Below are 23,112 nucleotides of genomic sequence, written 5' to 3'. Positions count from 1 at the left end.
CCAAGATACTTGGGCTCTAGTTCCATCAGTCAGTATTTTTGAGCCTGGCCCTGCAAGCTACCTAGCACCCTCACTCCCATTGAACTCAGTATCTCAGGATCAGTCTTAATGCTCTATTGTCATCTCCTCCCATTCCTGCCCATTGCTTCCCCCTACCCCCCCCCCCATGAAATCGACCTCCCAATCTGTTTGCCCTCTCCTTACTGATATTGTTCCTAAGGAATCAACTCTTCTTTGGAGCCAGCAAGAAGTGAAGTTATACTTGTAGTAATACTGATTTAAAAACCTTTCTTAATCTTCCCTCTGTATTTCTCAGTGTCTTCTTGTTTGTCCTTTGGATTTTAAATTCTTTGGGACAGGATATTTGTGTTTTGACCAGCTCCAGCTTTGTTTGTACTAAACAAATAATAAAGTCTAAAAAGAAAGTGGGGGGAGAGGGTTTGCGAGCCAGTCTGCTGCCGTATCTTCCATTGTGGTACTTGAGATCAGAAAATTAATGATCCTCATAATCTTGAGAGGTTTGGGAACTTCTCCATTAGGGAAAGAAAATTTTGCAATGCTCTCTTTAATATACGCCGAAGTCCACCATTGGTATTTTTCCAAGTGAGGCAATGCACTTTTATTTTTCTTAATATGGGAGAGAGGACTATCTTGTGTTTTGGACAGACTCTAGTTACTAGAATTCTCATATTTAACCATGGGTTTCAGAGTAACAGCCGTGTTAGTCTGTATTCGCAAAAAGAAAAGGAGTACTGTAGCCTCTTATCCTTTAAGCTAAAACCTCAATTTTTTTCTTACTGTTGTCAGATGCTTTTGTACTGAGCACTTTTATAAATTTACTACTAATTCCAGCATCATCAAGAATGTGCTCTTTTAGCCTATTTCACTCTTTCACAGATTAATGCTGGACCAAATTATCTCTAATACTAAACTCCATGTTTCGTTTGTGGTGATCATATTTTCTGCCTTTTTTTTTTTTTTTACAGGAAGAGCATATCAAAAGGATATGCAACCAGGTATTTTCCGAGTTTCCAGATTTTGTACAGCTGAGCAAAGATGCAGCCTTTGAAACAATTTCTGATCCAAAGTACAGTGGGAAAATGAAGGTAAACATATTTGGAAAAAACAGTGTAACATAATTTTATAGATTGTAGTATAGATGTGTTAGAAAATCTGCATCTACCATTTATCTAACCACTTTATAACTAATCCTTCTACCTGGATCATGAAAGTTACAGATTTAAAAGACCTAGATCACCATACTAATCCCTGGGAATGAAGGGTTATTCCTGATTAAAACATTTTCTAGTGCTTTGTCCATTCTAGTTCTTTGCAATGGTGTATCCAGTACTTCTCTTGGAAGACTCTGTAGTCAGGAAGCTTCTCTGCACCCCAATAGGAGTCTAAATTTTTACTTTTCATTCCATTACTCATAACTATAGTTGCTAGTTATATCTTCATAAATAATGTCACCACTTCTAGTGTTCAGTCTTTAAATATAATGGATTTATATCCATTTAGGTCTCCTGCCTATTGCCTTCTCTTACCCTAGCTATATATATTTAGCTCTTAAGACCTTTCCTCATCAGTCAGTTTTTTAGTCTCCTGGTTGCTTGAGTTATTCTTTTTCGGAATCTTTCTGAAAATGTATTGCCCAGAACTGGACTGATGTCTTATCTAACTAGAGTCACGTAGAGAAGGACCACTACCACCCTCCCCTTGATGTACTTGCCTGTGCAATCCATAAATGCATTGGCCTTTTTGCAGCTATATATACTGCAAAGTCATATTAAATTTGTTTTAACTATCATCCTTAGTTCTCTTCAGCATTACTGCTTCCCAGGGTTCTCCTTTTGTTTGAGCATCATTGTTTTCAGATTATTTTTTTTCCAGATTGCTTAAATTTTTCTAAGTTGAATCTCATTTTGTTTTCTGTATGTTTCTAATTTCTCTGGGCTTGTTGGGGTTCCCATCTCCTTTCATTTTAATATCAACTCTGGAGTTCTTTAGCATGCTGATTAATACCTCTTTCAGATGATTAAATCAATTCTAACACTGATCCTGAGGGTACCCCTCTAGGTGTATCTTCCTGACTTGATAATTGTAATCTATTACCTTTTTGTTTTTCTTCAGGTAGTGTCACTATGGGTGCTCCGTTTTGGAGGGGGTGGGGGTGCCCTGTGCATTTGGAGATTTTAGGTAGCAGTGCCTGTTCAACCTGCGCATATGCTCTGCTCAGCCTTGTGCTCTTTACCATGGGTATATACATCTGTGTGGGCGAACTGCCCTCAGTTCCTTCTCAATGATTTTGCCTGAGATGGAGCCTCAGGTGTGTCTGAGTTGAGCTTTCCTTCACTGTAGTTTCTCTCCCCCCATGGTTTCACTTAGCTTAGTTAGTTGTAGTAGTGTTGGTTAATAATAGTTAAAAGTAGTAAGGACCGTTGTCCTTTCAGGTTTTCTCTCATGTGGGGAACTTTATTTAGATTTCTAGAATGGTATGCCTGTCTCTCTCAGTTTTAAATGTTGCCTTTCGTGCCAGGAGTCTATCCTTCGTGCCAGGGGCCACTCCCAGTGCATCCATTTGCATGCTTTGGGGAGTCTGACTTTTGGGGGAAGTGTAATTTTTGTCTGGCGTTAAAATCAGGAACCAGAAAGAACTGGGAGATTAAATTGCATCTCCTCATGATGAACAGCTCCCTCCATTTGGCTTCTGACACAAGCCACGGAGACACCCCTGCCCTGCCATACACCTGTCTCTGAGCAAATAGAGCTCTTAAACCATTTCCACAAAACTTTCCCTTAGTGCTTCTAAGAGGAAAACTCGAATACTCTCAAAAAGTCATTAGAGAACAGAGCTCGGTTCCCAGGTAGGGAAACTATGTCAAAGAAACTGTGGTCGCAGATTGAGGCTGCTACTTTGGTATCTCCCCTCTACCCCCCACCCCTCCTCCAGTTCCTGACTCAATACCCACAAAGATGCGGGTCCTCAGGTACTGTAAGCAGCACTAACCCCAAAGAATGTAAGGATTCCAGCTCCAGAAGTTCATTAACATTGTCAGGGGATTGAGGCAACAAGGAGAAGAAGACTACCTCTTCTAAGTCAGTACCAATAGAATAAGCCAGGCTCTCCGTACCTACCATTGCAGCACTGCAGAAGATCAGAGTGTCATTTTGTGGACACACGCCTTGGAGCACATAAAGTCTGCAGTATTGTCTAGTTCCTCTGCCACAGTCATGGCTGCCACCTCGGTCAGTACCACAGGAGTTAAATTTTCATGAGATGTCACAGTGTGAGATGCCTGACACCCCTTTGATAGAGACCTCTACGTCTCCAGATATTCACCTACTACTGATGGCATCACCATCTTTTTCTACCAGTGCTCCACTTCTACAAAGTCATGTTGAAGATGATGATAATGGGGATTTTTCATTGACTTCTCAAATGTTGCTTCAGGGCTCCACTCCTCACTATCAGACAAATATTTTTCTGGAGACTTCTAGGAAGATGGAACCTATTTGAGAAAGACACCCTCAAGCTCCATCCTGATGGTCTGATGGCACTCATGGGTGCTCCCACCTATTCCATATTGACCCCCTCAATGGCTGTACTGGATCCATGAGCAGCATACCGCCAACAATTCTCTAGGACCCTTAGTATCACTCATTGCTCACAGAAGTAGAAAATTCCTCCCCATCCCCGCATTCCTCTACCTCTAGAAGGCCTGACCCACAAGAAGAGACTTTGGAGGAGCAGGAGGTGAGAACAGACAGAGATCACCCTGCTAACCAAATCTCTTCTTCATCCCCAGATGAAGGAGTCATGCCTCCTCCACCATCCCTGGCTGATGATTTTCAGACAGTTCCAGGACCTTGTTAAAAGCATAGCAGACCCATTACAAATACCACTTGAGGAGATTAAGGCGTCACGACATAAACTGCTAGATATTCTGCATACAACGTCATCTACCCAAATTTTACTACCTATTAATGAGGCTCTGCTGGATCCTGCAAAAAGTAATCTGGTATAACCCAGTGACAGTTCTACCCATCTGTAAAAGGGCTGATAAGAAATTTTATGTCCAATCTAAAGACTTGGAATTTCTATTTTCTCATCTCTCTCCCAACTCCTCCCTAGTTTTCGAGGCTATAAATGAACGTAGAAGGCAGCACTGTGTTAAATCAATGCCATACGGCAAAGATCAGAAGTGTCTTGTTTTATTTTGTTGCAGATCATATTCATCTGTGACTCTGCAGTTTAGGATCACCAACTATTGAAATATAATCACAGCTACTACTCAATACGTTTGTTGAGCATTTACCACTAGGGCAGAGGGACCAATTTCAGGCAGTCCATTACAAAGGGTCACCTTCTTGCCAGAATATCTCTGAAGGCCTCTCTGGATGCCCCTGAAACAGCTGCTCGCTCTGTTTCTACAGTGGGTGTCATGAGAAAGGCCTCCTAGCTTCAACTCTCAAGATTTCCAAGAGAGGTCCAGAATACAGTTGAGGACCTTCCCTTCAACAGATTAAAATTGTTTGTGAAGAATACCGTCGAGTCTGTACATACTTTAAAAGATTCCAGGGCCACTTTGCTTTCTCTAGGAATTTACACAGCTGCTCATAAACGGACAGTTAGTAAGTCTCAGACAATGCAGAAATCTTGTCCTGTCTCCTGCTTCTAGAGCCCTTATGAACTCCGATGAATGAGGCAGATGTTCCAGAAGAAGAGTCTGTCTGCTGTACAGGCATCGATCTCTCAACCTTCATCGAAACACAAATTTTGATGGAGTAGTCAATGTTCTGAGTTCTCTCCCTTACTCCTTACCAGATGCAATGGTTCATGTGCCTTCGCTGCTTTGGGAACTGCCTTCCTCACTCCAGACAAGCTTTTGAGCATATTGCTGTGGACAAATGGGTTTTGGAGATCATATCAGCAGGATACTCCATCTGCTTTACTTCTCTCCCTCCTCCCTTCAATTCCCTCTGTCCCTCTTCAGGCATTTTCCCTCTCACAAGTATCTTCTAGAACAGGAAATAGACTTCTTCCTGAACGTAGGTACTATTGAACTAGTTCTTGTACAACACACAGGAAGGTGTTTTAGTCCAGGTGCTTACTGGTTTCAGAAAAGAACAGTGGATAGAGACCCATTCTAGATCTAAGTCTCCTAAACTGGCTCATGAAGATACAGCAATTCAAAATGGTAACACTTGCAGCAATAATACCATCATTGGACCCAGCGAATTGCTTCTCTGCTCTTGACCTACAAGATGCATATTTCCATCTAGCAGTTCACCCTTCCCACAGAAATTTCCTATGTTTTACTCTGTGTCAAAACTACTTTCAACACAGACTGCTTCTGTTTGGTCTGTCTTCTGCTCACAGAGTGTTTTTGATGGTTCTGTCAGTGATAGCAGCTTACCTTCTCAGAAAAGAAATCCTTATGTTCCCATATCTCGACAATTGGCAGTAAAAGGGATGCTCCTAAAGTGAAACCTCGTTCTGACCTTCTGAGTGGCCATTGTTATTTCGATGTCCCCCTTGACCCTGGTGCAAAGATTGGAGTTTATAGAAGCTTATCTTGATACGGTAGTGGCCAAACCCTATCTTCCTACTCACAGGTTTATAACCCTATCGAATTTAGTCACTACTGTCCAAATCAATTCCCAGACATCAGTCAAAAACTGTCTCCAATTATTGGGACATATGGCAGGTGTTACTTTTGTAATAAGCCACATGAGGTTGCACCTGCACTGCCTTTAGGGGTGGCTTGTTTATTCACCAAGCAAGCACAGCTTGAACAAACTACTCTCGGTTCCTTCTGTCATGAAGAAGTCCATCAAGTGGTGAAAAGACCCTCACAGTATTTGAACAGAAGTCCCCTTTGCTCAATGTCTTTAATGGTGATAATAACAGATGCATCCCAGTTGGGATGGGGGCACATCTCAACACTCACGCAACTCAGGACAGGTGGTCATTTTGGAAGACTACTCTACACATCAACTTCCTGGAACTCAGAGCAGTCAGGAATGCCTGTCTCCATTTTATGCCATTGATCGGAGCAAACATATGAAAATAGTGACCAACAATATATCATGCATGTTTTATATCGACAGTCAAAGGGGAGTGAGATCATCCTTCCTCTGTGCTGAAGCAGTCAAGACTCTGGAATTGGTGCATACAAAATCTCAGCAGCTTACTTACCAGGCATTTGAAACATCATGGCAGACGCCCTCCATGGAGACCTCTCTCAGAATCACAAATGGGAGGTAGATCCCATTGTAAGCAATCACATATTTAAGTGTTGGGGCATCTCGCGGATAGATCTGTTCATCATGGCCAGAAACAGGAAGTGCTTCCAGTTCTGCTTGAGAGGAGGACTGGGCCACAATTTCTTGGGAAATGCCTTTTTCCTTCATTGGATGTTGGATTTGTATGTATTTCCTCCAACTCCTCTAATATCCAAGGTGTTGATCAAGATAAGGAAGGACAAGGCCAGAGTTGTTGTGGTGGTTCTGACCAAGACAGACATCGTTTCCTTACCTCATCCAATGGCTGCTTGTCAACCAATCACCCTCCAGACCATCCCTCATCTTCTGTCTGAGGTTGCTGGTCAAGTTCTTCACCCCAACCTTAGGGTTCTTCAGCTCAAACCATGGCAGATTGATGGTTAACGGGACTAGAAACAGCCTGTTCTGAGGACGTAAGAAGAGAATTTATTTGTTATGTAGTAGAAAGCAGTGTACCCATAATGCTTACCGACAGAAGAGGATGAGATTCAGCCAGTGGTGTGACCTTTCACCTGTGTCATTTTCAGGCTGATATACTAGTTTGTATCCTGGAACTGAAGAAGATAGGTTTGTCTTTGAGTTCCATTAGGATACATTTGGCAGCCATTATGGCTTTCCATTTCCCAGTGGAGGGCTTTTCGGTGTTTGCACATCTGATGATGGTGAGGTTTCTCAAGGGGTTGGGGAATCTCTTTATACAAGTCAAAAATCCTGCTCTGGTTTGGGACCTCAACTTGGTGCTTAGCTGCCTTATGGGACATCCTTTTGAGCCAACAATGACCTCTTCTCTACTTGACATATCTATGAAAACGGCTTCATGGTAGCCATTAGTTATTTTGAAGACCGGGGGAGATAGGGGCTCTGATGGCATATCCCCTTCACAATATTCTTCGGGGACAAGGCCACATTGTGACCACATCCTAAATTCTTACTGAAGGTGTTGTTTGACTTCCACATCAGCCAGTCTATTCCTCTTGTAGTTTTTTCCCCTAAAACACACCTGAATAATAAGGATATGGTAATACATACGCTCAGGTGGGCATTAGCCTTTTACTTGGACAGGACTAAGCCAGTTAGAAAATCTTCCAGGTTGTTTGTGTCTACTGCGGACAGATCTAAGGGATATCCAGTTTCCAAACAAAGATTCTCTAGATGGATTTCAGGCTGCATTACCTTTTTGTTATCAGTCTCATGGTCTCAAACCTCCTTCTAGAGTACTGATCCATTCAATAAGATCTCTTTCTGCTTCAGTAGCCTTTCAAATAAATTGATTAGTCTCTAAGGTGCCACGAGTACTCCTACTCTGAAACCTTTCTTAAGAATGTTTCCATTGCTGAGATCTGTGGAGCTTCAACTTAGGCCTCCGTGCACACCTTTTCTGAACATTATGCAGTAACTCATGACTCAGCTTCTGATGCTGTGTTTGGCTGTACTCTACTGTCTTCGATCTTGGATCCAACTCAGCAGCCCCCCCCCCACTCCTTAGAGTGTGCTGCTCATTTCTAGCTGAAGTGAAGCACCCATAGGAATAGTACTCAAAGAAGGAGAGGTTATTCTGCCTGTATATTAACTGTAGTTCTTTGAGATGTGCGTCCTGATGGATGCTCCATCATTTTCCTTTTTGCTTCGGAGTTCTCTGCTATGGAGCTTTGTGATGGAGAAGAAACTGAGGGTGGTTTGCCCATGTAGTTCTGTATGGCCAGAGCAGAGCATGAGGCAGAGTAGAGTGCGTGTGCAGCTGAATGGGCACTGTTAACTAAGATCTCCGATCAAAGGCACATGTGGTGCATGTGTACTTCAAGTGGAGCATCCGTAGCAAGACACATCCCGAAAAACTAGTTACGTCACAGGATGAGTAACCTCTCCTTTTACAATCTTTTAGCTAATTTTCAATTCACATTAGTTTGCCTATATAGATATGCAGTAGCATAGTAGAACAGTATGTCCTGAACAGCATTCATTCTAAAACCTTAGGTTTAAATGTTCAGATGAAATGGAAAGTAGCTTGAAAGAGATCATTATTATATTTTGAATACTATACATAGGATTTATGTAGATTTGTTTGAGGTATTTAGTAAAGTTGCTGGGCAAAAACTAATTCACTCCTTGGCATAAATATTAAGGAGGTCTTTTCTTGCTCTGAGTGTTAATGGAAGAATAGATCCTAGTGAATTAGGTAGCATTCAGAATCCTGGGAGTCAACCAACTCTGGTTCTAATAAATATTGGGCTTTTCTGTTATCTATGGAAGTAGATGTGTAGTGGGTGTAGCTGCTTTTCTCAAGTATGGCTGTGAACCAATTTGATCTGCTATAAATGTTTGCTTTTAAGAGTGTCAAAATGAGATGAGGTAATTTTTGCTGTTGCTGAGCTGTCTAAATCTTTTTTGCTCTTTTTAAAGCTCTTTCTCCTGTCATTTTTCTAGAATGTCAGTTTGGCATGGCAAGAGAAGTGCCTAGTCTCAATGCTTTCAAGATAGGATAGTACTATATATTACTGTATATTAGAGGGAATGAGGGAAGTATGTCACACTTTAATGCTCCTAGCAATATTAATGATAAATGATATTAATGATAAAACAATGCAATGACAATAGTCTGGAATGCTAATTCTGGAAGAGAATGATTAATAGCAGGAAACAGAATGTGCTGCAAGTAGATCCTGTATAATATTCCCCTCACAATTCTTCACACCTGTTTTGTAACATTTCTTAGTCCTGAACCTCTATTTAGCAGAGACTCCTAGTTGTGCCAAAATCTGGGGACGGGGTGATGTCATGGAATTTATTTTCACTTATGAACAAATTCAGGATTTGAAGCCAGGTTTACAGAAGGAAGAGCCTAGAGCATAACCACATTGTGTTTTCAAGCCCCCTAATTCCCGTTTTTAACATGATAATCTGAGCTAACTTTTTCCCTGAAATAGCTTTATATTGTGGATGAATATTTTGTCACTATAAATTTTGGGCAATACTTGAAAAGAAAGTAGTAATATAATAGCCAATTAAATATAGGTGGTTAGATTATGTAGTGGATTTGTGTATTAGCTTTCAAGTGTGGAATTTAATTCACACTAATTTAAGATGCAAATAAAAAATTATTCTGTTCTCATTCTAATCTCTGATATTTCAATCTGACCACATTGTAACATTGTCAAACCTCCCATTTATCACACCAAGTGGAATTGAGTTGCATTGTGGTAAGTGTGTGTGTGTGTAAGTTTACATCAGCCATCTTTCTAGGTGGTCCATTCCTGAAAGTCCCTTACTTTCTTGAGTAACAAATCCACTTGCACACATAGTAGAAGGGAAAGATTATTTATTGAAAATACTGTTTTTATGGAATGATCCTCAGTTTAGTTGACTTTCTCATTCCTGTTTTTCTCCACTAATGCATCATAACAATAGAAAACCCATTTCAGTGAGAGTCTTATTGCTTATTTATCTGTGAATTGTATCTTGGTTGGACCACAAGGCATTTATTTATTTAGAAACTGAGTTTAATAAAATAAAAGTGAAGATCAAATCATAAATGAACTTTTAGCACATCCTATGTTAGTCTTCAGTTTGGAGTCCATACAGTATGAGAAATTTAGGTTTCAGTTAATGTAGCCTGCAATATTGTGTGTACACTTGATTTCATTAATGTGAGTAAAAATGTAAAGAAAGGAGAATTAATTTTTAAAAATATATTGGAATCGTGACATGTTCTGCCCCTCTTTCATTTCAGCAGGAAAACTACTTTTTTTCAAAGTACCAAGAACACTGCATAACATAAAAGATTGAGATCGGGACAAGATGGCTAATTAAAGATTTATAGGTTGGAAAGGACTTGAAAGATTTTTATTTTGGCTACTAAGAAACTTCAAGCCTTCGATGAAAATTAGATTTGCTTTCTAATCCCCTTCAAGCTAAGGAGAAGGGTAGTTCCATTAAAACTATGATTCTTACAGATATTAAAAGTTCTCATAGTATTCTTTTACATTAAAGATCTTAAATTACTAATATTGTAATGAATATGAAATAAAATACATTTAATAAAACGTATAATGTTCCATGAGGAATTTGTGAAACCAAGGACCACAACACTGATTTGAAAGAGAAGTAGCTAGTTTGAAAAGCCATTGTTTCTTTTTGAGTAAACAGAACTGAAGATTTTAAATATTAATAGAGGATCTAATATTCATATAATTAGAATCTCAAAAGACAACACTAGTATACAGGAGTTTTTGACCTTATCATTTATTGCAGAGATGTGATAGTGATGTTGGGTTTGAGTTGGTGATAGCTAGCTGGTGTTTCCAGTATCATCAGAGGAAAACAAATAACCAGAATATTTATTGTGAAAATTTAAAAGAAATTTAAGAAGGAATCTTTCTATTCAGAAAGTAGGTAACTACAGAAATCAGACTTCCAAAACAAGCAGATATTCTTGTAAACTCACTTGAATGTGAAGAACTTCATTAAAAGAAGAGAGTGGAATATATTTTATGACTACAAGAATGATACCACTTATCTGTCTGGCACCTGGTGAAACTTCCATTTATGTTGAAAAAAATGACACTTCTCTGAGAGATGTGGATCAAATATTCCTTCTTTAGAACCTGACTAAAGAAATCCTAATTTTAAGATTACTTTCACAGACAAAAGTCATGAATTCATTACTTTAAGATATAATCAGCTTGAAAAGCTCCTTTGGATCCTTACATTTAAAGTTCTTTTTTTTTAAATGATTACCCTTGGAAAATAATTCCTTTGCCGAGTGGGAAATCTGCCCTTCACTTTGACTGGTTCTCTCAGTCAGAAAGTTTGAGTGATTTTTGTCTGTTTTAACTTACATTTTTGGCTTCAAATTTTCTTAGTAAAATAAAGCATATTTAATGTGCCCTTTTCTTAAAGTGTATCATAAGGCAAGCTGGGGAGTTTGATCTATAGGGTACAAGCACGTTTTGGCAGTAGTCACTTGAAACCTAGTAGTTTTCTTCCCCCTGGCCATTAGAGGGAAAATAGGAAAAACAGTGATCTTGTGTTAGTTTTTCCTTTGCTTGACTGCTTCATAGAATTTTTCCTTTGTTTTGTTTTACTGCTACTGTATTGGGCCGTTTTGCTAAAACATGCTTTGAAGAGATCCCAGTAGATTACTGTTATTCAGTCCTCCATCATGCCTGGTTGTTTCTGATGGTAATGATCTGACGTCACTGCAGAAACCTGCTTAATGACTGTTTTCATTTTAACCCACTTAAGCGCATGGTTGCAATGTCTAAGCTTAAAAAAGTATATCTGAGGGTCAGTGGAATGAAACACCTGATTAAATGGAAAATAACGACTTCCTATCTTAAAGAGACCTCAGATTTTATATCACTTCAGGAAATGCATCTCAGTGTAGAACAACATTTCCAAAAGGTGTAATGCCATCCATATCCCAATGGAAGAAGGAAATGGGACTATATAGAGGATAAAAAATGAAGATGGGTGGGCCTTTAATAACATATGTTGGTCTTGTGCGATTGGTTTTATTTTCAAGAAGTGAGGGTTCAGCTTTCAAACTTGGAAATTCTGCTGTAGAAGATGACAAAATTTAATTGACCTGGATTATAGAAATTCACTTTATTATCCTTGCAAGTTTAATATTTTAAATGTTGCTATTTTAGCTCTAAAAATAAAAAAACACTTTCAAATGCATCAATACTGTATCTGACTTCATTGCTATAGTGGGTCAGATTGGCATAACTGAAAAATAACATTTGTGTTAAGTTCATTAAGTTAAAAATGTTTGACAGTAATTTTTTAATGCCAAGATGCCTTTTTAATGTCTGGTGTACTATATTTTTAAAATAGTGGAGACTTCATTGAAAGGTAATCTTTTTGAGAACAGATTAGCTAATCTGTTTTCTATTCTGAATAGGTTCAAGAAATTTTCTGAATATGTGATCCTGGATGATAGCTTTTGTCTGTGAACTGAATAATCATAACAAATTAGACCTATACTTCCTGTTCTTCTAGACCTCAAATGTACAGTATTTTGAGATAAATTGTTTTGACAAGGCTGCTTCAAATAATATTGTGAACTTGCTTCTTGATCAGATTATTCTCTCTGATTGTCCCGTATGTGTTGCATTCTGAAAAGAACTATAAATCTACTATACTGATGGACTTTTATTATGAGAGAAAAGGTATCCAGGGGATCTCTGGTCTCTTGGGAAGCCTAAAAAATGCACAGAGAGAGGTCACCATTAATTAAGAATTGGAAGATATTTTATAAACACTTTTTTAAAATCAGTAATGAGACAAAATTAACATATCAGTGGGGAAATAAATTTGACCAAATGTTATAAAACTTGCAGAAATGTAGCTATTAAAGATTTTCTTGTAGTATAATAACAAGAGGTGGAAGGTGTTTGCTTGCATGTGTGGTTGTTCAATAGTCTCCCTCCCCCTCCCCTTTTTAATAGCATTCTGTTTTCACTTCAGACTGTTTTGTCAATAAATGTAATACAAAAGCATTTGTTTAGATTTGGTGTAGTTGAACATGCAAGAAATAATGCCTGACAATATGCATTGTTGTGAGAATCCAGTACACCTCAGTTGTGAAGTGAGAATTGTGTAATGAAAAGACAAATGACTCGTCACTTTTGAAGTACCGTGCTTGTAGACTGCATGCTCTTGAGCATTATTCTACAATATCATTGACTTTTTGGAGGGGGGAGCAGGAGTGGTGAAACAGAATGGTTACACAGCTCTCTGAGTCACGCAATAGTTGTCCCATAATCACATGGGCCAAAACCTTCACTTGTCCGATTACTCCTTCAATTTTCCTCAAATTTTGGGTCTACCAATATTCACTGTGTATATGACTTTTAAATAAAAAATTATATTAAATACCTGGCTGTTAGAAATAAAATGTAGTTTTAGAACTTCTTTTGTAATACTTTTATTAGTTGCAACTTTTTGAAAGCTTCTGTTTATGTCTCCTGGGAGTATACACGTCTGATTAAGAGATTGATTTTACTGGCTTCTTATTTTCTTCATTATTTAAGTAGGAAAATGCAAGTATCTCTGCGGGAGTACCATGTAAATATAAACAAAAAATTAGGCCTGGTTGAGGGATGAATTATAAAAGCCCGTGTTTTACTTATTCCTGCCATGAATGCAGGGGACTGGACTAGATGACTTCATGAGGTCCCTTCCAGTCCTATGATCCTGTGATTCTATCTTTAAAACATCAAAAGCGGCATTGACAGCTGTACACAATATAAATTGTAGTTGAAATCTAAGAGGTAAATATCAATATGGTGTAAAGTGATTTCACTGCAGGACTTCTAATAATCCTGATGGGAGTTAAATCCATGCTCACCATATTGAAAAACCATATTTTAATTGTAACATTATGTTTTTGCTTGAGTATGCTCACCCAGTTTGTGTTTTTCAAAACACCTACCTTTTAGGATAGTATTCCAGTGTAGGAACATATACTTTGTTTCTCTTCAGCACAAAACCATTTAATTTTCTTTGTTTGTCAGAGTTAGTGCTATTATATTCCAGAATACCTAAAATCCAAGCAGACATGACATTGATTCACTTTATTTAAACAAACTGGGTGTATTTGTTTGCACTATCTCCTATAGAGAATTAATTACGTGACCATATTTATTACTCTAATAATAATATTACAGGAGACAAACTCCTTTTACAGCTTAAACATGCTGCTAATTTTTCTGTCCTTTCTTAATGCAATTACATGAAATACAAATGTAGGACGTTTAACACAGTATATTTTACACTTTTTGAGTAAAATAAAGCTCATTTGGTCCATTGTACAACTTACAAATTATAGTTACAGATGGAAAACATGCAACTTTATATGATTTGTGTCTCTTATTTACCCAGTAATTGAATGACACTACAATACAGAAAATGTTATGACTGTGATATTAGTATTTTGTGTTCAAGATTTTATCCAGAACTGTAAAATTAATACAAGCATTCCTCTGTTATTTGAGTGGTTACACTTTTAGTGAAATTTGTGTAGATGTAACAGTTTAAGTAGTTATCACCGAATAAATAAAATAATTTAAATATTTATTGCCCAGTGGGAGAAGGCTCCAGACATGGTGCAGAAAATTCCTTTTCCCCTTTGTGTATTGCTTCTGCATGGTACTCTTGAACTGCCATTGCCAGATGTGGACATGCTTCTTTTGAAAATAACTGTATCACTGTTATACGCAAGGCTCTGGATTATTTGCTTCCCTACCAGAAGAACATTGTGTGTGGGCGGATTATTGGCATTTCAAGGTCTGTGCAGAGTCTGGGAAGCTGAGGCCTACAGTAAACAAAGCAACAGAAAAGAGGGGGAGTAGGGAGGGGCATACATCTGACTGATTATTTTAAGAAGACAAGTTCCAAAAAGTTTTGAACTCCGAGGTAGTGCAGCAAACTAAATAAGGTTAGCTCTGTTCAGAGTGGATGTACGGATTCATTAATTAAAAACAAAAAACCCAAACCCAGGGTAGAACAGTAGATAGGTAGTATTTGTTACAGCTTTGTAGACTAACTTCTGTTAAAAGGCAACTTGAAAGGTACAAATAGCTCCTTTAGAACTTAACTTCTGTTAGTGTGATACTTTAAAACTGCCCTTTCAGAATGTGTTCAGAGAAGGAGTTTATTAACAGTGTGTGTGTGTGTGTGTTTATTTAGAATCTCCTTTTATTGTAGTGACATTTATGATACTAGGAAACTATATTAGGCTTGCAAAGCCTCTCATTAGTGCCCGTTTTCCTTAGAAAATAGTATGAAATACAGACCAAAACTACAGCTTACTCTTTTTAAAGTTAGAAAATGTAAGTGTATGTATATATAAGGTGTACTTGGGATGAAGTCAGTTAATTGCTGCTCTGTGGTTCATTTCCAGGTCCTTCAACAGCTTTTAAATCACTTCAGAAAAAACAAAGATAAAGTTCTTCTCTTCTCCTTTTCCACCAAGGTGAGCTCTATATGACTTGCATTATGACTGACCTCAGCAATAAGTCCTGAGGCATAAAGCACAGGGGACAGCAGCAGCTTTCAACCACATTTTCTTTCTCACATGCACTATGGGAAATAGTGTTGATATGGACAATGTGCAGTACTAAAGAAAACATCTTGAAACAATAAGTTATCTCAAGGACAGTGGCAAGGACAAATGTAGTAATCTCCTTTATTCTTTGGGCTTGTCTTCACTGGAGTCTTAGCTGAAGTTGTCTCCACTCATTAATAGGGCCTTACCAAATTCACGGTCCATTTTGGTCAATTTCATGGTCAGAGGATTTTTAAAATAGTAATTTGCATGATTTCAGCTGTTTAAATCTGAAATTTCACAGTGTTGTAATTGTAGGGGTCCTGACCCAAAAATGGTGGTGGGGGTCTTCGCACCTTTATTATAGGGGGGCTTGCAGTACTGCTACCCTTACTTATGCACTGCTGCTGGTGGCGGTGCTGCCTTCAGAGCTGGGCAGCTGGAGAGTGGCAGCTGCTGGCCGGGAGCCCAGCTCTGAAGGCAGAGCTGGACCCCGAGTCAGTAGCTCCCACTCTCTGGCAACCCTGCTCTGAAGGCAGCAGCGCAAAAGTAAGGGTGGCATGGTATGGCTTTGCCACCCTTACTTTCCTTCAGAGCTGGACACCTAGTCATCAGCTGCTGCTCTCTGGCCACCCAGCTCTGAAGGCAGTGCAGAAGTAAGGTTGGTAATACCACCCCACCCCCAAAATAACCTTGCGATCCCCCTGCAACTCCCTTTTGGCTCAGGACTCCCAATTTGAGAAATGCTGGTCTCCCCTGTGAAATCTGTACAGCAGAGGGTAAAAGCACACAAAAGACAAGATTTCACAGTCCATGATGCGTTTTTCATGGCTGTGAATTTGGTAGGGCCCTACTCACTAGCCTAGCTCGCGTGCAACACAACTTGTGAGCTACACAGAATATTTGTATTAGCAGCACAGAGTAGTGGAGTCCCCACTGCGTTGGCATCAAGCATCAGCACCACTGAAGCATCAACCCACAGCCTCCAATGGGCCAGCTAGCTTGAGAGTAATGAACAACTTAACTTGAGCTAGACGCTTTGGGAGATGTGTTAGTAGCAACACTCAAGTATCCATCAAGCTAACAATGCAGTGAAGCCAAAGCCTTAAATGTGGTATTCTTGTTAGTAACTAGTGTGGTTTCTGAAATGATGCAAACTATAACTCAGGATTATCTAACTAAATACTTTGCATGCCAACATAGATGATTACTGTAAATGACAGTTCAAGATCTCTGCTTTAATTTTATATCTTTTGTTGCTTTCAATTAAAAAACCTGTGAAAGATTAAGGTTTTAAATGCCACAGTACAAAACCAATTGTGTCATAGAGAATAAGCGGATAAGGATGTTAAATACCAATAGAGAGAGACATTTATATTCTCAAATGGTCTGTGGGCTATTAGAAATGATATTCAGGATACCTAATCTTTGTGGTTGTTATGGTGCTTATTTTAAAAAATACTAATAATGCCTTATCTCCCCATCTTTTTTTATCAGTTGCTAGATGTGCTGGAACAATACTGTATGGCATCTGGGCTAGATTACCAAAGACTTGATGGAAATACAAAGTCAGAGGACCGGGTCAGGATAGTGAGAGAGTTCAATAGCATGCAAGATGTTAACATTTGCCTTGTTTCTACAATGTAAGAGAATTTAATTTGTACTGTGTGTCTGCCTTCAGCTACGTATTTAGAGGCTTGTAGTAAAGTTACTGTGCATTAATTTGATCAATCTTGCCTGGTGTTACTGTCAGCTGTTACAAAACTGTGGTGTCAGCTGCATCCATTATGGGTTAAGATTACTACAGTAGAAATGGGTCATAACACTTAATTTTTGTTCTTCACTCTCTCCTGTCGTTTCTGGGATCGTTGAGATTTGAACCTGGCGAGTGATAGTTTTAAATCCCCAGGCTAGCCAAGGGCAGTGGGCAACCACAAATTGTTCCTAACAGTCTAGTGCACCACTGCATTCTTTATTTCTGTTCTACTGTGCACATTAAGAGACAAACTTTCAAAAACTAGGCTCTTAAGTTGTGTGTGCAAAACAATAGCATGTGAGTTATTTTATGTGTGCATAGTGAACCCATACGGAAAGCCATATTTTTATCAGTAAAATTTTACACCTATGAATGCTTTTTATATGTGCAGTTTGAGCCCAGTTTCCTAACACTTGTCCCTTAAAGCACTTATCTCAAACAAGCAATAAAATCTTACACATTCTATATGCCTGAAAGGGATCTTTTCATCAGTTTATGATGAATAGTGAATTCTACTGGAATAGGCTAATGAGATGTACGTGTTCAGCCAAAAATTATTAAAATAGTATATCAACCCATTCATGGCTTTCTGATTTAGTTACATAATCCTTTATCTTTTAGCTAAGCTGATTACTACTCCCAGGCAGTGGTGCAAAGGGAGCAGATATTGCCTATTTGTCCCTGGCTGTTGGGAAACTCCAGTGGGTATAGAGCCAGTATAACTGTCTCCTTTGCTGTTCTTTCCACAGTCCCAGCACAGGGTGCATGTTGGGAGCAGAGATGTGGAGAGGCCAGAGCAGGATACATTCTGGCTGTGCTCAACCATCATAGCTCGTTTAAGACCACTATCAGCTGGCACACAGTAGAACAGCCCTCAGGCTTCTCTAACTTGCATGGGTCTGGTATATAAGCAGAGAATCACGGCTCTAGTGATGTTCTCTTGCTTTGCTGAGCATAACCTCAGTGAATCAGAATATCTGGCCAGTGATTTCAGGGGACTTCTTGAATAAGAAATGATAAGCAGTTTTTGGTCCTTCTAGGTGAACAGAAAATTAAAATGAAAACAATCTTTTACAGGGCTACTCCTTCTGGGAGTTACTGTATCTGTACTGTTCTGAAAGGCTTTCTACTTATAGTGAATGTTCTGTCAACCTTATTTGTTTGAAACACTTTAGGATTAGCTTCATCCCCACAATCTCATAAATTCTGTGTTATGACATAGAGAATTCAATTAAATGGAAATGGAGTCTTGCTTCATTAGTAGTTTCTTCTCCCTTGCCCTTTTGAGTAGTAAAGGTGGTAAGGCAGGCCATGCCCGCCAGTGTTGCTTCATGCCAGCCACCTTAACTTATGATGATCCTATCTATACAGAGCTGAATACAATGTCTTACATTTCACTGAGTAAATTAGTGAAAAACATGCCTAGGACAATATGCAGCATAGTGTAAGTTCCAAGAGAAACAAAATGGTATACTCTGTATTTCTTAAAGTGTAGTTCAACACACACACATTGTACAACAAAAATGAATGTGTTTCTTCTTTCCTGAGATAAAGTAATCAAAGAGACTACAAGAGTCTTTTGTAAACCTCTGGAAATCTGAAGGTGCTATATCCTAGTAGCACTCCATGAGGGTTTCTGGTCTCCTCTAAATCAGAGTTTAGGCACACCAAACCAAGATCTTTTGTGCAGTCATCTGGTTGATGGAACTTTTCAGTATCTTATTTATTTCTAAACACATCATAAATTGACAGAATTGCAATATACTTTTCTGTCCATAGTTTCTTGCAAAGTTTTTGGCTGACTGCTCTGTGCAGTCAACTTCTATGTTCTGAAAGTCTCATCTTTCAAGGAGCCAAATGTTAATTTCTGACAAATCCACTTATGCTTTATTTTGGCTGAAAAAATGCATCTAACAAAGGGTGATGTCTCAATACAGTAGCTTTATTTTTTGTCATTTTATTCCAGTGGCACAATCAATATACAACTTCAAGAAGAAGCACCAGCCTATACAATTACTAAATGATGAAGCAGTAATAATGACTTCATTCTTAAAACAGTGACCGTTACCAAATTTATATTCTACCTTATGTTCTGGAGAAATAAATCCATTCTGCCTGAAATTTCTCCTGCATAGCCTTTAGCCAAAAAGTACCTTTAGAAACGTAAACTTTAATGGAATAATATGGTTTTGAGAAAAGGGGCTTTCAAAAACAGCTTTTCAATAAATACAACTTTATTTGTAAAGGCATATCTCCAGAACAACTTGATCTTAAATCCTCACATTTGTTTTAGATACTAGTATTGAACATAATCTTGTGGATATTCTAACTTTCAAAAATCTTTTGGACAAGTTATAAGTAATATGGATGATTCCTACTGATCTTATAAATTTCTGGAGACCAGTAGCTATAGATGGTTAAAGATTACAAGGACAGACACTTGTACGTTCTGTGGAAGAAAAAGGTTTATGGCACATATTCCCATGTACTATCTGTTGTCACTTTTAGAGCTCCATGACAGAAAGATCTCTTTCCTTAAGCCTGTGCTGGCAGAAGAATCTGTCCTGGGAGAAGAATAAATGTGGTCCATAATGCTTAGAGTTATTGCTGGTTCTGGAAGCAAACAAGTTCAAGTTGTAAATCTCGTGAGAAGTAGTGCTATGATTTGCAGGAGTTACAAACTCAGCTGGTAGAGCTTTCAGAGCTTGTAACATCTGTGATGCAACTTCGTTTAAGGGGAGGGAACTACAGCACTTGGACATTGGGCAGCGCTGTTCCAAAGTTCCAATATATCATGCTGGAAGACATAAAAATTGCTAATATCCCCTCCTTCAGAGCCAAATATTAAATCCAATGCTCTACCTTGTCTTTCCCACGCTAATCTCCATGTGCTCAGAAATCCATTCATTTAAAAAAAATAACCTAAATCTGCTTCTTGATGACAGCTAAGGAAGAGAGAGAACATTGTCATTTTTTTAGTAATGGGGGGCCCTCAGATACTAGAGTAATGAGGGTCATGTAAAATACCTAGATATATAAACATACCAAAAATAGTTAATATAAATTCCAGTATTCTGCATGTTCTTACAGACATGCCTCATTACTTTAAACTTCTGTAAGGCCACATTTTAATTTAGCATGTTTGCATCCAGGCTGGTTGAACTAAAACATCCTGAGTCATTCTTTTGAAGACTCTCAGATCTTATAAACTTTTGAAGTAAAGTTGACACGATAATCTTTAGACCTACATTTTAGAGCTCACATATTTAGCAAGCAGTGCTGTGAATTGGACAGAGCCTCATGTAATTCACACATGATTGGCTAGTGGATCATATAACAGTCATGATCTTCAGGTTTTTTATCTCTTTGAGTCCTGCATATGTGATGCTTACTGCATCAATCTCCTCCTGCAGAGCTTGAAAATTCCAAGGAGATAGAAGTGAAGGATTTGTATATCAGTGGTCTTGGCAGTGCTGCTTGCAAGTGCCATGATATCTGAAAGCAATGTCTCAAGAAGGTTGTAACTTCTGTTTGCATCCCTACAAAGCCTGAAAAGGTTCAGTAGATCAACTGGAAACGCACTACATGCAAATGTATGCGTACCAGTGCAGACTTTGGGCTTCTCTGTAGATTTTTGGTATTTCTAATATTTTTTTCAGAATAAAATTTCTTTTAAAATGCAATTTTCTTATCCTTTTGGTAATGAAAATAACCTTTTCTAATGTGAACCAGTGCAATGATGTCTTCCTGAGTCTGCACACAGACCTGAAATAGTAGCTATTAGAGCCATGAGATTCCCTTTATTTAAGTGGAGTATTAATCCAGATATGAAGCCAGAAAATTAGGCAATGATGGGAGATGAGATAAATTGTAATGTAATATGCACTAGAAAGAATTTTAACTAATCTCACCTATTAGTGGCTTCTAAATTAAGTGTATATAAACTTAAGAAAATATTGTAAAGTGTGCATCAGCAGTTCAAAAGCAAAAAAAGATGTTAGGTTGTATAAAGGAAGGGACAGAGAAGAATAATGAAACTATTATAAAGTTATATTATATATTGTTGGTTTGTCCTTACCTTCAGTAGTGTATACAATTCTGGTTGTGTACAATTCTGGTCACTCATCTCAAAAAGGAAGTAGCAAGAGGGGAAGAAAAAAATCCAGAGCGAGGCAATGAGATGACTAATCATTAAAGATGTAAATAGTTCTAATATTTAAATCTCTCCTATTAAACTTTTGATATTAGACAAATAATAGCACACAAGATAGAAGTGTGTAAAATTATTCGGTTGGTCAGGTGCTCTTACAGTATTTGCCCTTTCAAGTAAAAAGAAGCATCCAATTAAAAGATGACAAATTTTAAAATTACAAAAGAATTTTTTATGTACTATATAATCTTGTTTGTGGAACTCCCAGCAACAAAGTGATTTTGAGACACGAAGTTTAGGATCACACAATTCTGTGAATAGAACTAATTACTAACTGCCTCCATAGAAACTTCCCTCTGGCATGTTGTTTTCTAACTTCTGAAGATTATGGTACTGAGCACAGAGACAGGATACAAAAGTAAATAGACCATTAGTCAGATCCAATGTGCAGTCCTACAATACCATGAACTCTTGAAAAATAATGGTTTATTATAAGGCAATGTTGCAAACTCCTTAACAGAAGTGATGTAGCAGGCTGAACCATCTGAGCCATGAGTTCTCTTATAATTCAGTGTGATTTAAACATTACCTGCTTAAATGACACTTAGAATATTACCCGTTTTTAATTATTTATTTATAATGCACCAACTCATTTCTAGGTACATTGTGTTTATGAAGGAGTCATAGGGGCCTTGTGTTCTGAAACATTGTAGCATACCTAATAATTTTATAAAACTTTTGCCCCTTCAATTTTTTTTAAACATCCTGTTTGATCTTGTCTTTCCTCATACTCAGTCTGTTGTTTCCACTAATGAAATCTGAAATATACTTCATATTTCAGGTTTCAAATATTTGGATTTTTTTATTAGAAACCAGTTGGAAAAACATGTTGACTTATATTTTGGTCTGACTGCAGGGTTTGGTAAGAGCAGCTGAATTCCATCCCCTCTAATAAAAAATATTCCAAAATACAGTGGAGGATTGTAAAAAAACAAAACAAAAAAAAAAACAAAAAAAAAACAAACAGATTTTTATTCAGTATTTCAAACTTTGAGAATGCTCATCTTCTGGAAACCTCTGTTAACGTTGGCAAGGTCCCACATCCTCTCCTTTTCTAAATTTAATTAACCCAGCACTACACCACATTTGGAAGGAAAAGGCCACAACTTTATTTATATTAACAAGGATTCCACAAAGACCATAAGGTGGTGGTTCCCATGAATTTCTTTTTTCTAAATAAGGAAATGAATTAATGGGGGTAACTCAACCCTTTCCAACCACCTTAAACTAGCTTAATAGAATCCAAAATAAATTATTTAAAATATACACTTTTAAAAAAAACTTGAATAAACTTTTTCCATATTTTGGGGGTGTCTCATTGAGAACATGTAGTGGTTTGCTGCCACTTTCTTCTAAATTCTTTGGAGAAACCATCATTGACCATAAGATACCACTATAAACCTTATGGAGGGGATAGATCTCATCAAGAAAAAGACACTCATCAGTTAAGAATGGTATCCACTCAAATTGTGATGACCAGTCTGCCATACATACATATGTTACCTCACTCTCACTTGATTAACTGGTGCTACTTCTAATTATTTAAACTCTATATCTACCGTCTATATCCCCAGCAAGGGATACTGTTAGAGAGAGATTCTTGAAACCCCTTAGCATTTCCGCTAGATTCAGTCTTATTGACTACCAGCTGTCTGTTCACATCATACACAGGATGTGCCGAATGTGCTTTCTGGATCTGAAAAAAAAAACAACCCAAAATCAAAAATGGCATGTTTGAAATCAAAGCCCACCTCAAACAATCTCTCAGATACTAGCGCATTGGATACAAGCACTTTGTTTCCAGACACT

At 38.1% G+C, this 23,112-nt stretch overlaps 1 protein-coding gene across 2 annotated transcripts in view; it reads left to right on the top strand.

Moving 5' to 3' along the window:
• The window catches only part of LOC140911599 (DNA excision repair protein ERCC-6-like 2), a 67,465-nt gene that overhangs the window by 37,338 nt on the left and 7,015 nt on the right, over positions 1–23,112 (top strand). For both annotated transcript variants that reach the window (XM_073344952.1, XM_073344954.1), the window contains exons 11-13: positions 987–1,106; positions 15,194–15,265; positions 16,835–16,980. In XM_073344952.1, coding sequence (XP_073201053.1) covers positions 987–1,106; positions 15,194–15,265; positions 16,835–16,980 — 338 coding nt within the window. The remainder of the gene's footprint in view (positions 1–986; positions 1,107–15,193; positions 15,266–16,834; positions 16,981–23,112) is intronic.

This window comes from Lepidochelys kempii, chromosome 5 (assembly GCF_965140285.1).
Source record: "Lepidochelys kempii isolate rLepKem1 chromosome 5, rLepKem1.hap1, whole genome shotgun sequence".
Classification (NCBI taxonomy): domain Eukaryota; kingdom Metazoa; phylum Chordata; order Testudines; family Cheloniidae; genus Lepidochelys; species Lepidochelys kempii.
The sequence above is the reverse complement of the archived record's forward strand: the minus strand, read 5'-3'. Positions and strand labels throughout refer to the sequence as shown.